The sequence below is a fragment of the Chiloscyllium punctatum genome, chromosome 8 (genome assembly GCF_047496795.1).
Source record: "Chiloscyllium punctatum isolate Juve2018m chromosome 8, sChiPun1.3, whole genome shotgun sequence".
NCBI classification, from domain to species: Eukaryota; Metazoa; Chordata; class Chondrichthyes; order Orectolobiformes; family Hemiscylliidae; genus Chiloscyllium; species Chiloscyllium punctatum.
This window is the reverse complement of record NC_092746.1, coordinates 83,569,725-83,587,004: the sequence shown is the minus strand read 5'-3', so window position 1 is coordinate 83,587,004 and position 17,280 is coordinate 83,569,725. Positions and strand designations below refer to the sequence as shown.

The 17,280-nt window shown below is 38.3% G+C and overlaps 1 protein-coding gene across 4 annotated transcripts in view; it reads left to right on the top strand.

Annotated features, from left to right (window-relative positions):
* The window catches only part of pip4k2aa (phosphatidylinositol-5-phosphate 4-kinase, type II, alpha a), a 244,273-nt gene that overhangs the window by 188,873 nt on the left and 38,120 nt on the right, over positions 1 to 17,280 (top strand). For all 4 annotated transcript variants that reach the window (XM_072575966.1, XM_072575968.1, XM_072575967.1 and 1 more), the window contains exons 5-6: positions 2,297 to 2,443; positions 9,963 to 10,001. In XM_072575966.1, coding sequence (XP_072432067.1) covers positions 2,297 to 2,443; positions 9,963 to 10,001 — 186 coding nt within the window. The remainder of the gene's footprint in view (positions 1 to 2,296; positions 2,444 to 9,962; positions 10,002 to 17,280) is intronic.

Genomic DNA, 17,280 nt, shown 5'->3' with positions numbered 1-17,280 from the left:
TTTACTGTAGAAAAGGATATGGAAGATATAGAATGTATGAAAATGGATGGTGACATCTTGAAAATGTCCAGATTACAAAGAAGGAAGTGCTGGATGTCTTGAAACAGTTAAAGGTGGATAAATCCCCAGGACCTGATCAGGTGTACCCAAGAACTCTGTGGGAAGCTAGACAAGTGATTGCTAGGCCTCTCACTGAGATATTTGTATCATCGATAGTCACAGGTGAGGTGCCAACAGGCTGAAGGTTTGGCTAACATGGCACTATTGTTTAAGAAGGGTGATAAGGACAAACCAGGGAACTATAGACCAGTGAGCCTGATGTCAGTGGTGGGCAAGTTGTTGGAGGGAATCCTGAGGGACAGGATGTCCATGTATTTGGAAAGGCAAGGACTGATTCGGGATAGTCAACATGGCTTTGTGCATGGGTTATCATACCATTTGGTATGCTTTCATTTATTGGTCCGAGTATTGAGTACAGGAGTTGGGATGTCATGTTGCGGCTGTACAGGACATTGGTTAGGCCACTTTTGGAATATTGACTGAGTTTTTTGAAGAAATAACAAAGAGGATTGATGAGGGCAGAGCTGCAGATGTGATCTATATGAACTTCAGTTAGGCGTTTGGCAAGGCTCCCCATGGGAGACTGATTAGCAAGGTTAGATCTCGTGGAATACAGGGAGAACTAGCCATTTGGATACAGAACTGGCTCAACGGTAGAAGACAGAGGGTGGTGGTGGAGGGTTGTTTTTCAGACTGGAGGCCTGTGACCAGTGGAGTGCCACAAGGATCGGTGCTGGGTCCACTACTTTTTTCATTTATATAAATGATTTGGATGTAAGCATAAGAAGTATAGTTAGTAAGTTTGCAGATGACACCAAAATTGGAGGTGTGGTGGACGGCGAAGAAGGTTACCTCAGATTATAATGGGATCTTGATCAGGTAGGCCAATGGGCTGAGAAGTGGCAGATGGAGTTAAATTTAGATAAATGCAAGGTGCTGCATTTTGGGAAAGCAAATCTTAGCAGGACTTATACACTTAATGGTAAGGTCCTAGGGAGTGTTGCTGAACAAAGAAACCTTGGAGTGCAGATTGATAGTTCTTTGAAAGTGGAGTCACAGGTAGATAGGATAGCGAAGAAGGCATTTGGTATGCTTTCCTTTATTGGTCCGAGTATTGAGTACAGGAGTTGGGATGTCATGTTGCGGCTGTACAGGACATTGGTTAGGCCACTTTTGGAATATTGCAAGCAATTCTGGTCTCCTTCCTATCAGAAGGATGTTGTGAAACATGCATGGGTTCAGAAAAGATTTACAAGGGTGTTGCCAAGGTTGAAAGATTTGAGCTATAGGGAGAGGCTTATTAGGCTGGGGATGTTTTCCCTGGAGCATCGGAGGCTGAGGGGTGACCTTATAGAAGTTTATAAAATCGTGAGGGGAATGGGTTAGGATAAATAGGCAAAGTTTTTTCCCTGGGGTAGGGGTGTCCAGAACTAGAGGGCATAGGTTTAGGGTGAGAGGCGAAAGAGATAAAAAAAGACCTAAGGGACAACTTTTTCATGTAGAGGGTGGTACGTGTATGGAATGAGCTACCAGAGAAAGTGGTGGAGGCTGGTACAATTGCACCATCTGGATGGGTATATGAATAGGAAGGGTTTGGAGGGATATGGGCTGGGTGTTGGCAGGGGGGACTAGATGAGGTTGGGATATCTGGTCGGCATGGATGAGTTGGACCAAAGGGTCTGTTTCTGTACTGTACCTCACTATGACTCTGTGTCTACACTACAATTTAATCGAGATTTGGGCAAATCTTAACAGGCCCCAGTCAGGTATGTGTTCAAGTTTTTCCAGATATTCTGCACCATCATTGTTAGAAATGCAGATCCCTTCCAGGATCCACTGGAAGGTATTTTCTATAATCATACAGTTCAGATATGTTATTACACACCTCTGGAGCAGGTAGGATTTGAACCAGGCCTGGGTCAGAAGTAAGGACACTGTCATTGTACACATGTGCGTTCAGGCATGTGTTCGAGCAAACATCCAGTCAATGCATGCCACCTCTATTTGTTAAATATTTAATTTATACAATTAACAACCTATAAGCAGATAGAGGTTACTGAAGTAGTACAAGAAATCTTTGGATTTTCTTTATTTCTTTTTCATTGACTAAATAAATCTAAATTATCCATTCAGTTTTTCCTCTACTTCTTTGTTGCATTTTTATGAATATCTTAATCGAAGTTTCATGTTGTGGAATTAACTTTTTTTTGTCCTTTGTCTTTTGTGCTGCATGTAGTATATTGTGGAATGTCATGGGAACACCCTCATTCCGCAGTTCCTAGGAATGTATCGATTGACAGTGGATGGTGTTGAGACCTACATGATTGTCACAAGGAATGTCTTTGGCCATCGACTCCCTGTTTACAGGAAGTATGATCTAAAGGTAATGGGAACCAGATTCCAAATTTGGCTTTTATAATTTTCTGCCATTGGTAAGTTTCATAAATATTGACAATAATTGTTCTGTGTTGAATTTTACTATTTATTTAGGCTTTTGTTTCTAATTTTTATTATTTTTAAATAAAGGTTTGTATTGGACACTGTCTGTAGGACGTAGGAGCATCTCTGTAGGCTACAATTTCATAAAATCAAATTTCTCAGGAACAAATTATAAAACACCTCTGAGCACATTCCTTAGAAGTACTATTTCCTAGACATGCCAGTAATCACACCTTTTGATATTCTGTTGTTTTTCTGTCTTTTATACCCAATCTTAACATATTCTCCAAACTGTGTTTTTACATTCCCAACTACTCCCTTTTTTCATTAATTTATATCCAACATTTTTTCTTCATTTATTTATTTCCCTGTTTCATTTGTTTACAGTTTTACTTTATATTTCATTAACAAGCACTCTACTAATTCAACAGAATTAATGGCTATTAGTATGCTTCTTGCAATTCTAACTTGTTAGCTACTAGATACAGCATTAATTGCATGTTCTAACTACTGTAGATCTTCCCTCACAACCCTCATTTCTTATCATGTGCTATTCACCAGCAATTGCTATCTGTTTCTAATCGCACTGTTAAAGCACTTCCACTTTTCATTGCAACAATCAGAATAGCCAACTGATGCTGCATTTATACTGCAGCAATCCATTATTAGATGCATTAGGATGAACTTCAACCCATCTGGTTCATTAATGTCCTTCAAGGAAGGAAACTGCCATCCTTACCTGGTGTAAGACCATAAGATATAGGAATGGAAGTAAGGCCATTCGGCCCATCGAGCCCACTCTGCCATTAAATCATGGCTGATGGGCATTTCAACTCTACTTACCCGCACTCTCCCCGTAGCCCTTAATTCCTTGAGAGATCGAGAATTTATCAATCTCAGCCTTGAAGACATTTGATGTCCCGGCCTCCACTGCACTCCATGGCAATGATTTCCACAGGCCCACCACTCTCTGGTCTGACCTACAAGTAACTCCACATCCTCAGCACTGTGGTTAACTCTTAACTGCCATTTGTGCAATTAGGGATGGGCAATAAATGCTGGCCTAGCCAGCAACACCCTCATCCCATGAATGAATAAAGAAAAAAAAGTTATGTCGTAAACTATTTGTACTGACTTAAGCCCCCATTCACCTGATGAGCAAATCCTGTCTATATATGCTTACATATATATAAAGAGCAAATGTCACAGGAGCTCATGTTCTGAGTCGTTTCTCAGGGTTTCCAGACCACGCTGTCAACTAGGGTTGGCACTGCACTGAAGCTACAATCCACATGGTGTTAAACTCAAACAAAATGAAACTGTCTCCTCCCAAATTTTCTCAGTTTTTCCTCTGGAGCCAGATTGAGATCTGGCAGTGAATTTCTGCTCATTTTAGTATAATTTAAAAGTGGCAAAGTTTCAACATAAACAGATTTTAAACTGATCTCTAGCTGGCCCATGTGGTGCAGCTGTTTCTACCAATGAGAGAAATAATCCTATTCAAGTATTTTTCAATAGTGGGATGCAAATTATCTACCATTCCTGCACAATACAAGAGAAATTAAAGGCGATCTTGGGTTTTGTGTGCAAGAGACAGTGTGTAATACAGTAATTTTATTTTTATTACCTTTTATATTTGAAATACTTTCCCTTTACAACAATTAAGTAAAAAGATATTCAATTTTCTGTGCTATAACTCCTATTAACTACACACAGTACAATATACATGGATTTTTTTAAACAAAATTTAAAAGCAAGTTGCAATATTTTCCATAAAGTATTGAGTGACTTTTGCATTTTAAATAAAATCTTCCACAATTCAACAATGAGTGAAAGTATCTTTAGTTTGGGCAATCATTGGATCATTGCATTTTTGGAGTGGATTCTCAGGAAAATGTGCTGTGACATGAATCTCAACCAATCAATGTAGAATACACCAAGCGAGACTGGCAGTTGTGACTTCACAAGTGCACAGAGCTACACTGCTGCAACTATTTTGTGGTAAGCGGGCATGGATAACACAACTATTCTTTTTAATAATATCATAAACGCACTGTTCTGAATGTCCTGTATTCATTACAAGGACATCCAGGAGATCAAAGTTCTTCAAAATGAGAGAACTTTGTTTAAAGATTAGTCTTGTCAATTTTATTGGATGGTTTAAAGTAATATTTTCTTGCCAACAGCTTATAATTTAGTATAAATCCTATTAACCAAGAATTTAAAGTTAATGAAAAAACATGTCAGTAGCTGGAATCATGTCTGATCCAAGGAAACTAGTGGTGGTCACAAGGACAAATTATCATATCGCAAGATATCACTACAGTTGTGTGTCGGAAATTTTTTCATCAGTCACAGTCAGAAATGGAACTGTTTGCTACCAATCCAGTGGTCATCGTCTTTCACACATCCTCTGACAATGAAACAACTTGTGCCAGTCTGCAGCAAGATCTGGGAGGCAACCAAACTTTGACAGACACATGTTAGGTGATATTCATGCCAGAGGAATTTGAATGCAATGATCATTTCGAACAAGATGCTCCCCATCATCAATATCTCAGGTGTTACCATTGACCAGAAGCTTAAATGGACAGGCCAAGCGAGCAATACAAGTATAAAACTGAAGCTTAATCCTTTGCTACTACTGACTTGCATTTGGATCCTCTGAGTTGTTTTACCAGCTGCAAAGCTCAAGACAGGATTATAATGGAATATATGTCACTCAAGTGGATTATTGTAGCGGTACCAAAACTCTAAGTTCTTCAATGTCTTAGGGAGAGGAAGCTACGGTGTTGTGATCAGTTACTTAGCAAAATTGGTACATGGATTGTGGTCTGTACATTTGGTGTGTAATATGCAGGATTCATTACTTCAATGACATTTCCACCACTGTATCAACCAAGAGCAGCAAAGTGTTGGGAGAATAATATTCAAGTTCCCTTTCATATCACACCATCTTGACTTGGACCTAAATCACCATTCCTTTGTTGCTGGGGCAATATCCTGGAATTTATGACCCAGTGTCACTGTACGACCACCATCACCAGAAGGGGTGCTGCAACATATATTTACAGTTTTAGGATAAGGGGTAGCAAATTTAAACAAAGATGAGAAGAAATTAATTTGCTCAAAATGTCACAAATCTGTGGAATTCACTACTCCTGTGTGCATTAGATACTGGGACATTAAGTAAATTTGAGGAGGTGATAGATTTTTAAATAGTATTTTTAATTAATTTAGTTTAGATTTTTAATTAGTTGAAGGGTTATAGAGAGTGGGCAGGAAAGTAGAGTTGAGGGCAAAATGTGTCCAGCCATGATTGTATCTAATAGTGGAAGTGGCTCAAAGGGGGGAAATGCCTACTTGTGCTCCTAGTTCCTAAGTAATTCAGGAAGGTCGATCAGCAACTTTTCAGGCAGCTGGTGCCATCTCTATCCCAAGAATGAATTTGTGCATTGAAAGTTCCCTACCTGTTCCTTAGTGCCTTTTCTGCCATGCCTTTTCGACTAAGCAGGACACCGAGTTATGAGTGTATGAAAGATACTTCCTAGTAGATTAGTGTTGGAAATGCTTTGGAATCATTAATTGAATGTTTCCTCATCTAAAGGTGAGGAAGCTCCTTCATTCTTGTGGTGATCCTCAGTCTACGTCCCCTTGTTATAGTTCCTCAAAACTCTCCATATTCACCATCTCAAAGTTTTAACATAATTTTGAAAACAACAGCGACATATTTTTAGATAGCAATTTTAACATAATGAAATGTTCCAAAGCATTTCACAGGAGTATTATAAAATAAATTATGCACTGAGTCTTAAAGGAGCCATTAGATCATACGACCTAAAGCTTGCAAAAAGAGCTAGATTTAGAGGTGTCTTGAAGGAGGAAAGTGAGATAGAGAGGTAGTGTTGTCTAGAGAGAGTCAACTGAAGACACCAGTAATGAGCACCTATGATTGGGATTTTCAGAAGGTTTTCAGAAGGACTCCACCAAGGTGTTAAGAAATAAAATTAGAATGCATAGGCTTGTGTGAAATGTATTTGCATGGATTGAGAATGCACAGGCTAGATGTGTTAATTTCATCCACAGTATTATTTCTATCATCATACCTTTCATCAAAAAAACTAAACTTTTGATCCCTCTTTACTTCCAAACTACCATGTCATCTCTAACCTTCCTTTCTTTTCTGAAGTCCTTGTGAGGATTTGTGTGCAGCCAAGTATATGCCATTCTTTCCAAGAACTCAAAGTTGAGTCCTTCTAATGAGTTATCTACACCACCAAAGGACTGAATCACCTGATATAGGACACCATCTGTGTTTTTGATATAGTTGTGACGAAAATAACTGTCCCTCCTTGTGTTGCTTGATCTGTCTGCAGTTTTTGAAAGAGGAGAGCATACCAACTACCTCCACAATCCTCTAGCAGGGAAGGACTACTCTCAACTGTGCCCATTCTTTTACATAAAGTCGTTGCCAGGAGTGTCTTCTCTTCACGGAGCCATACAATAACCTCTTGTACTCCTCACCATTCATTGCCCTGTCACATTTTTCATCTGCATACTTGCCCCTTTAAAAATATAACTATTGTAATAAGAGCTACTAAAAAGAGGGGAAAATTGCCTTCATGTGCCCAAAACACAGGACAAACCAGGCCAATCAGAGACTGCACTCTGTTTATTCTTCATCAGCTGAGTGAAATAAGCTGACATTGATAGTACGATGATATGGCCCAGAAACCAAATACCCTGTTTGCTGATGGTTGTTTTGGCTTCAGCCAGGGTCATTTGGTGCATACCGTTATTACAGCGTTGGTCAACATGAGTAAAAGAGCTGAATTTCAGAGGTGAGCAGAGAATCACTGACCCTGACATCAAGGTAGCATTTAACCAAGTATAGCACCAAGAAGTCTTTAAAAAATCTGAAATCAATAGGAATCAGTGGGAACATACTTCTATGGCTTAAATTATAACCAGTTTAAAAAAAGGTTGCGGTTTTTGGAGGCCAGTCAGCTCACTAGGTGGGCATGACATCTTAGGCCTAACTATTTTCAGCTGCTTCATGAATGGCCTTCCTTCCAACATGAAGTCCAAAGTGGGAATGTTTGCTCATGATTACACAATGTTCAGTATCGTTGACAGCTCTTCAATTACTGAAGCAATCCTTGTGCATGCAGCAAAATCCAGATAGCATTCAGGCTTGGGCTAATAAATTGCAATTGATTTTAATGTGTATAAGTGCCTGGAAATAACCACTCCAAACAAAAAAAACTAACCAGCTCACCTTGATGTGCACTACCATCGATAATGTATCAATATCTGAGGGCACCTCTAACTGGACCAGCATGTAAATATTGTGGCTCAAATGCAGATCAGAGGCTGGGAATTCTACTGCAAGTAATTTGGCTCCTGATATTTCTACTGTTTCCCAACACAGCAACTCCCCAAAAGCATGTACACCAACTGCAAGGCTCAAGTCAGGAGTGTGTTGGAATACTGTCTACTTGCCTGGATGCTTGGAACTCCAACAACACTCTAGAAGCCTAAACATTCAGAGCAAAGCAGTCAGCTTGATCAGGAGCTCATCACCACCTTAAACAATCACTCACTCCACCACTGGAACACAGTATGTACTCTCTACAGAATAGACTGCGACAATATACCAACTCCTTCAGAAACATCTTTGAAAGCTATGACCTTTATATCCTAGAAGAATAAAGGAACAGACATTTGGAACAACCATCTTCTGCAAGTTCCTCTCCACACTAACTGTACCCTGCAACTATATCATCATTCCTTCACTATGGCTGAGTCAGAATCCTTCTAGCAGTGCAAGTTTACCTACGTATGATGAACTGCAATCAAAACTGGAAAATATTTATTGGCCTTGTCACAGATACATATGTCCTATGAAGTTCCATTTTAAAATCCAAAATCATGTCAAATTCTACGTGTAAAGTGCTGACTTCCAACTCCCTTCTTGTCCCCTCCATTCTAAATGATCACAATGCTAATACAGAATCGAGAATTGCATATCTCTTCTTCAAAATGCAATGGAAGTAGCTTTTGAATGTTTCCAAGGCAGAGATTGATAGATTCTTGATGAGCAAGGGTGTGAAAATGACTGAGGGTAGACGAGAATGTGAAGTAGTCAGATCAGCCATAATCTTATGAATAGACAGCAGGTTCAAAGGATTGAGTTGTTTATTTCTCCTCTTACTTCATATGTTTTGGATAAACAGCAATTTTGTCTCCAACTAAACATTTGGAAAACCAAAGTTATTGTTCTTCATTTCCTGTAAAAACTCCATTCTCTAGCCATTGATTTCATCCTTCTCCTTGGCATCTGAACCAGACAGTTTACAATCCTGGGGTCATATTTAATGCCAAGATGAGCCTTTGACTGCACAGTTATGTCATCACCAATTCAGCCAATTTCTACTTCCACATTTTAACAGGACTCTGCCCTCGCCCAGCTCATTATCTGTTGATGTCCTCATCTATGCTGTTCTTATCTTTAGACTTGACTATTCTGATGTTTTAGGTATATGGTAGCATAAGGGTTTTGTAACTGGATTAATAATCCAGAGACCCAAATTAATGCTCAGGAGGTGAGTTCAAATCCTCCAGCACAGCTGAAAATTTAAATGTATTATTAAATATATGCAGAATAATAAGCTAATACCAATAATGATTCATTCAAATTGTAATAAAAACCTTATCTGTTCCCCAGTGTTCGTTAGGAAATGAAGTTTGCCATCTTGCCTCATTCTGCTCTATCTGAGATTCCAGACCTGCAGCAATGTGATTGACTCTTAACTATCCTCTGAAATGTATTCAATTGCAGTCAGAGGTGGGCTGTAGATGCTGGCTATACCCACAACCTAAAAGTGAATTAAAAGACCATCCATCTGGCTGCCTGGATTATTTTCCAGTGTAAATTTGAAGCCGTCATTGCTGCTCATGTCCTAATGTATACTAAATTCTATTCGCTCATCATCTGTGTGCTTGTTGACTTGCAATGGCTGCTGCTTAAACAGTGCCTCAGTGTTGAATATTTCTCCTTGTTTTTAAATCCCGCCATGACATTAACTTCTCAACCCCTCTAATTGAGCGCAATCCACTAATATCTGTGCTTTGCTTGCTCTGGACACCTGAGCAAGCCCAGTTCTAATTACTGCACCTCTGGTGACTTTACTTTTAGCTTCCAATCCACGAAGTTCTAGAATTCGCCATCTAAATCTCTCTGTCTCTCTTTCCTATTTTAAGATGCTCCTTTAAACTTAAGTCTTTGACCAAACTTTTGGTCATCTATCCTAATATATTTCCTTTTATGATGGTATCAAGCTTTGTTTGATAATGCTCCTGTGAAGCACCTTGAGATGTTTTATTATGTTAAGCACTCTATAATATACATTGTTGGTGCTTGATGTGTGATGTCATACCCAACTTTTGTTTCCTCATTTCAGGGTTCCACAGTGGCCAGAGAAGCTAGTGACAAAGAAAAGGTAAATTGTTAATTATTTCAGTGATAAGTTGCAGTGGAAGCACACACCAATTGGTTTTACAAATCAAAAATAAATTATTTTAAAATGTAATGATTATTTTGATAATCTGACGAAAGGAAGAGTTCAGTTAATTTAGTCTTTTTTTAGATTTTATCATCGATTTGTACACACGTGAAATCATATGTGTTTTGAAGTGTAATATTACATTATCCTAATGTGATGAAAGTTGCAATAAAGAAAAGTTAACAGAAACAGAAATTGCTAGACAGAGGTTTGTGAAAAAGCTGTGAAGAGATTGATTGAATGATATGAGTTTGTGGTAGCTGAGATATACCAAAATGGGTTGCCTTATCTATACCAATCTCTTTTTTATTTAAAGTACTTTCTACTTTTACCAAATTTGCAGTATTTCTTTGCTTTTATACAATTAATTGCTGTGGCACATTTATATGTTCTTTTTGGAGAAATGAAGAACTGGAATGAAATTAATTTTCTCCTTTCACTCCTTCCTTCAGCTCATTTCTGATAAATTTCTCACATTGGAGTTTGATGGTTTAGAGCAGCTGAATTCATTTGTACTGGTCACATGGTCTGACATGGGATCTCCTCTGAAAATGAGATTAATGGAAAAGTTTATCGATATCGATCTACACCTCCCATTATAAACAAAACTAAATGACAATGATGAAGAGTCACCGCTTTCTTCCCACAAATGCTGCCAGACCTGTTGAGGTTCTCCAGCAATTTCTGTTTTTGTTTCAAATAATTTTACTAGTTGAATTGGGAAAGCTTAACCCAGGAAATATCAGTCTCTGCAGGGAATACTTCATCTAAATATTTTGTGACACAATTTGTAACCAAAATAAGTGAATTGAGCACTGGTAATGCTTGTAATCTGTAAATGTACAGAATAACTCATCGCAAATAGGTGCAGGAGTAGGCCATTCGACCCCTCAGGACTATTCCGTCATTTAGTAAAACCATGGCTGACCTGCTTGTGCCTTAACTTTATTTTCCTTTTCCCATATCCCAGAAGTCACTTGTTGCCCATCACTGTCTTGAGTACATTGAGTGAAGCATTCTCTATTATTCTGTGGGGAAGAAAGTTTGAGAGACTTAAGGGCCCCTCTAAGAGAAGAACTTCAATATCATCCCTAACTTAAATGGAGATAACTATTACTGTGTCTCCTAGTTCTAGAATTCCCAAGTAGGAGAGACACTCTCTCAGCATCTATCCTGTCAAGTCCACTCCACATTCCATATGTTTCATTGTGATCACCTTGTGTTCTCATTGGAGTTTAGACTAGGCCCAATCTGCTCAACTTTTCTGCATAACATAATCCTTTCATTGTAGAAATCAAAAAATTGAATTGCTTCCCAAGTCATTATGGGCAATTATGTTCTGCCCTAAGTAAGGTGACCAGAGTTGCACATCACACACCATAATCTCACCAATGCCTGAAACAGTTTATACTTCATGCCTTTGCAATAAAGGCCAAAGAAATATGTCGGAAATGAATAGAAAATAATTTAGAAATTTGCTTCAATGCAAAATATTTTCCTCTACTTAATGATTCCTGTTTTGGAAGAAAAATTTTAATCAATAGTATATCCTCATAGAAATATATTTAAAGTAATGTAAGATACAGGGTGAGGATGGGGCAATTTAATTAGTATTAGGCTGTTTTGCTGAACAGCCAGCCCAGGCCCAGTAGACTGGCCTCATTCTGTGTTGTGAACTTCTTTCACTCCTGTCCTTCAAACATTTCTGTTTTGAGATATCATTGATCTGTTAGGTCTCTGCGGAAAACCATAATCCAATTATTGACTCCTTTTGTAGGAAAGAATTTTAGATGAACGAAGCAGTTTCGCTGAGTAATATTACCATAATGTCAAGCTAGCATTGTCTGTACAATCAAGGTTGGATTGATAATGAAAGTTTGTAATGAGCTTGTTTTATTCATTTGGTTTGCTTCTTTTGGGAAGGTGAATTTGTGGCTTACGTCTAAAGTATATTAGGTTTGAGGAACAAACACTGGCCTAGTCAGCATGCTCAGATTCTGTGAAAGAATTAAAAATAAATGCATTGTTGCTGAGGTATGGAGCATCATATTAGCAGTAAATACTCCCAAGCGCAAACTGAACAATCTGCAGTATAGAACTCTCTGATCCATCTGGACAGCAACAGATCTCCAAAAAAAAATACTAGTTGCTGCACAGAGTGTTAAAACTGACCCTTCATGGTGACTTCAAATGAGCTTGGTAATTTTATTTCAACTTATATTAAAATTTGAGCTGTTTTACCTTCTGGGGCAAGAAGCCAACAGTCAAGCAGAATCCTTTCAGCCGAAAGAGAAAAGAGATTTTCATCCATGAGCTTGTACAAATTTCCAGGCCTCTAGGTCTCAGAGCTGAAAGGACAAAGATTAACTTCCTATGCCACTCAGCCCCTTATTCCTTGACCGGCTTTATTGCCAGAAAAACAAAACAATGCAAATTAAGTAATTTATTTAGAAAATATTTGCAGGATTTTGCAGCATTTCCACCTGCAAAAGTGGTTCAGTTTAATATCAAAACAAATTCATCTCCTAATTTGAGAGGTTCTTTAATGATTCAAACAAAAATGAAAATAAACTGCATTGTTCGTGTTGCTGTAACTTGCAAACACTTGTACTTTCATTTATTAGTACATACTGTTTCCTGTTTACAGAATAAAACGTCCAGTCATTAAGTTGAAAGGTTAACTTTCTCAGAAGAAATATTTTTAGGTTCCCTTGCAATGTACTTTTTCTTATGATTTGGAGATGCCGGTGTTGGACTGGGGTGTACAAAGTTAAAAATCACACAACACCAGGTTATAGTCCAACAGGTTTAATTGGAAGCACACTAGCTTTTGGAGCGACTTCGATCACCTGATGAAGGAGCGTCACTCCGAAAGCTAGTGTGCTTCCAATTAAACCTGTTGGACTATAACCTGGTGTTGTGTGATTTTTATTTTTTCGTAGACAAGCTGCTACCTAGAAGTAGGAAAATAAATAATGCGCCAGAATTTGCTGCTCTGGGATATCTAACATCTGTTGTTAATTAGACTTACCCCATTTCCTTCAGCTCAAACTTTTACTCTCAAAAGTTTCTGAATATGCAAGCTGATAATGGAAGTGAGCAAACAGGCCATCCGTGCCCCAAGTGAACAGGACAGCAAACAAGGTATCTCTTTAAGAAATAAGATTTAAGGAAAGACTTAAAATGGAGATTGATGTATTAGAGGGTATGGATCAAATCTTAAATCATATGGAGAAGGGGCAAGAGTGGGAAAGAAAGATCAGATTCAGAGAAAATAGGGGAAGGTGGAAGTTCTTCTAAATTTTAGAATTTTAAACTTTTCCCTGAAAACCAACAGTTGTTACAGATGTGGTCACTGTAAGCCACCATGAGGTCCACCATCTCCCACATCATGTAGGTACAACACATGACCCTGGCCCTGCATCTTTATTTTATTTACTTAAATCGTAATTCAATTTTAGAAGTTTCATGCTTATCTTTTAGTTTGTAACCTGGAAATATTTCTCCTATTTACCTTCAATCTAAAAATAATGTGCAATAGATCATCAAATTAGTAGCTATTACTAACCAATGAACCTATGGTTTATCTGTGATGTCACTGTTTTGTGCTGGGTCCCTGATCCTAGTCTTCAATTTATCCTGCTTAAATAAACCTTACAAGCTGTGAGCCAAAGAAAGTAAGTTTGGGGAATTTTACTTTCCCTCTGTGCCAAATTCCCCAAACTAAATACTCACATAAGCTATGTCTCACTCCAGACAAACTCTCTCCAGACAAACTCTCTCCTTCTAACTGTGTGAAGTTTATCAATTCATAATTTATATTAAGCTTTAAGCCTTCATTCCAACTCATCCATGCCGACCAGATATCCTAACCTAATCTAGTCCTATTTACCTGTACTTGGCCCATATCCCTCTAAAACCTTCCTATTCATAAACCCATTCAGATGCCTTTTAAATGCTGTAATTGTACCAGCCTCCACCACTTCCTCGAACAGCTCATTCCTTACATCTGTGTGAAAAGAGGTATTTTAGGTGTTAGATAGTGAAGAAGGTATTAGGTATGCTTGCCTTTATTGGTCAGTGCATTGAGTATAGACGTTAGGAGGTCATGTTGCAACTGTACAGGACCTTGGTTAGGACATTTCTCGAATACTGCATGCAATTCTGGTCTCTCTCCTATAGGAAGGATGTTGTGAAATCTGAAAAGGTTCAGAAAAGATTTACAAGGATGTTGCTGCGGTGGAGGGTTTGAGCTATAGGGAAAAGCTGAAGAGGCTGGGCCTGTTTTCCCTGGAACGCTGGAGGCTGAGGGGTGACCTTATAGCAGTTTATAAAATCATGAGGGGCATGGATAGGATAAATAGGCAAGGACTTTTCCCGGGGTGGGGGAATCAAAAACTAGATGGCATAGGTTTAAGGTGAGAGGGGAAAGATTTAAATGGACAACTTCTTCACGCAAAGGGTGGTGCGTATATGGAATTAACTGTCAGAGGAAGTGGTGGAGGCTGGTACAAAATCAGCATTTAAAAGACATCTGGATTGGTATATAAATAGGAACTTAGAGGGATATAGACCAAGTGCTGGCAAATAGGATGAGATTTATCTAAGATATCTGGTCAGCATGGATGATTTCAACTGAAGTGTCTGTTTCTGTGCTGTACAGTTCTATGATTCTAGCAAAGACTGTGAAACTCAAAGAACATTAACAGGTTGGTGGAGTGGGTGGATATGAGTCAGATGAGGTTCACCATCGAGAAGTATGAGGTGATGCAGTTTGTTTGGAAGAAAATTGAAAGACAATATAAAGTGAGGGGTTCCATTTTAAGTGGAGTGCAGGAGCAGAAAATTCTAGGTGTATATGTACAAAGATCATTAAAGGTGGCAGGGCAGATGGAGATAGCACTTAATAATCTTTGTTAAAGGGGCATAGACTATAAGAGCAAGGAGGTGATGTTGAACATGTACAAAACACTTGTTAGACCTCAGCTGGAGTATTATGCACTGTTATGGACACCACATTATAGGAACTATGTGAATGCATTGGACAGAGTACAGAAACGATTTGCAGGAATAGTTCCAGAAGTGATAAACTTATGAGGATAGAGTTACTGAGTTGGGACTGTTCTCCTTGGAGAGAAGATGACTGAGAGGAGATCTGATAACGGTTTGGAAAATCACGAGTGAGCTGCCCAGAGCAGATGGAGAGAAGCTGTTCTCCCTCATAAAACAAAGAAGAATGAGAGGCATTGATTTAAAGTGCTATGCAAACAAAACAAGGGTAATATGTGAAAAACACTTTTTCACACAACAAGTAGTTTAAGTATGGAATGCACGGCCCGAAAATGTGGTGAGGCAGGTTCAAATGAGGCACTCAAGAGGGTATTGGATGATTATTTGGATAGAAATGCAAGGCAAAGCTGGGGAAAAAGCAAGAGATTGGCACTAGTTAAAAACATGTGCCGGCACAATGGGACTAATGGTCACCTCCGGCGCTGTATAATTCTGTAATGTTGGAAGAAAATTACAAGTGAGTAAACCACTTGTCTCGATCATTTACTTGCATTGCATCAGAACTGAACGCAAGTAAACTTTACTGCTCATCTATTACAGTTATTTTTGCCCACTGAGTCACTGTACTTCCAGAAAAGAAACATTGGAGCAAAGGGAGAATTCATTCGTCCTTTACTAACCTCAGAAAAATTGTAGACAGTAAGGAGAGGGGAGTACTGATTATTTTTAAAAAAAGCTTATTGGGTAGTGCTATTATTTTGATACTTTTTTCTGAACAATGTTAATATTTTGATACTCATCATTTTTTGGATATAGTATGTTTTAATAGGTCCCTAAATATTAATGAAAATGTTAATTACTTTTGACTATGATTACTTTGTATTTCTGAAATACAATTATGCAAAACACATGAAGTTGAACTGTGTTTTCTTCAAGGCACATTGATTTTGCCATGGGCCCACATTATATTGATTAGGTTTTACCATATGCAAATTAAACCCCTGCTTAAAATTGTATAGCATTGGTTAGAAGATGGATTTTTTTAAATTAAGTGAAGCAGGTTTGCACTGCTAAATGTGCTTTGTAATTTAGTTTAAAATTAAATTTTATATCGAAAGCTGGTGATATGGCAGAATGAAATGGTTCTTGATGTTAACTGATATTAAAAGTAGAATGGTCTTTGAATTTAGGATTACGTTGATATTCTGCATTCAAATAAAGTACTGCAGGAAACACAGTAAGTGCGCGATGAAATAGAGGACAGAATTACACACCAAATATGTGACCTGTTTTTAAAGTAAAGGTCCCATTTTAGTTGATTTATTTTCCTTTTTTGATTGACTGGTAGTTCTGTAAGGCTATCTTATCACAAAGCTAATTTGTGCTTGTATTTTTGAAATACTTTATTTTTTTCCCACCTGTTTTCTTATGTTACATGGCATCACTCACCACGATACTGTTAGATCACGCCTTCATATCCTGCATGGATTTGGTGGATTTTTTAACATCCAAATGTAATTCCAGTCATGAGCCCTCCCCATCTCTCCAGGCTGGGAACCAATACACACCAGCTTATCTGAACTAGTGGCTCTTTTTTATATACAGTATCTTATTGACATTACTTAATGTGATTGTGTTAGACCTCTACTATGACAAAAGGTAGCAATTTATTTTGTTTTTACCTTTAAACCAAGAATATAAGTAAGCAGTTGTTTTTTTTTTAAGTTAATTCTCTTAGTCATCTTATCAATTTATCAGTAAAAGCTGGCTACCTGCTTAATGTAGGCTTTTGCTTGCTACAGGCAAAATAGTGCTGGAGTCATGATAATGTCCTTAGGTGGCTATGAACAGTGCAAGTACAAACCAAAGGGTGGGCCACTGGGCACTTTCCCCCCCCCCCCCCTCCCCCACCCTGTAACTTTGAGGGCTGGTTGATAGCTGGTGGGAAGTTATGAAGCAGACCAACGACTGCATTTCATAACAGCAGCCCAATGATCTTGATGTTGATTAGATAGGGATGAGAATCCAAGGGATTGGAACAATGATGTGAGCAAAGCTGATGGCAGTGTGGAACCTAATGCAGAAATAGACTCAGGAGTTTTTGATTAGCTGGTTTACAAAGGAAAATTAGTATGGGACAGGAAATTAGGGCACGGGAAAATTAGTATAGGACAGTTTGAAAAATTTACAAAAATTGCAAACACAA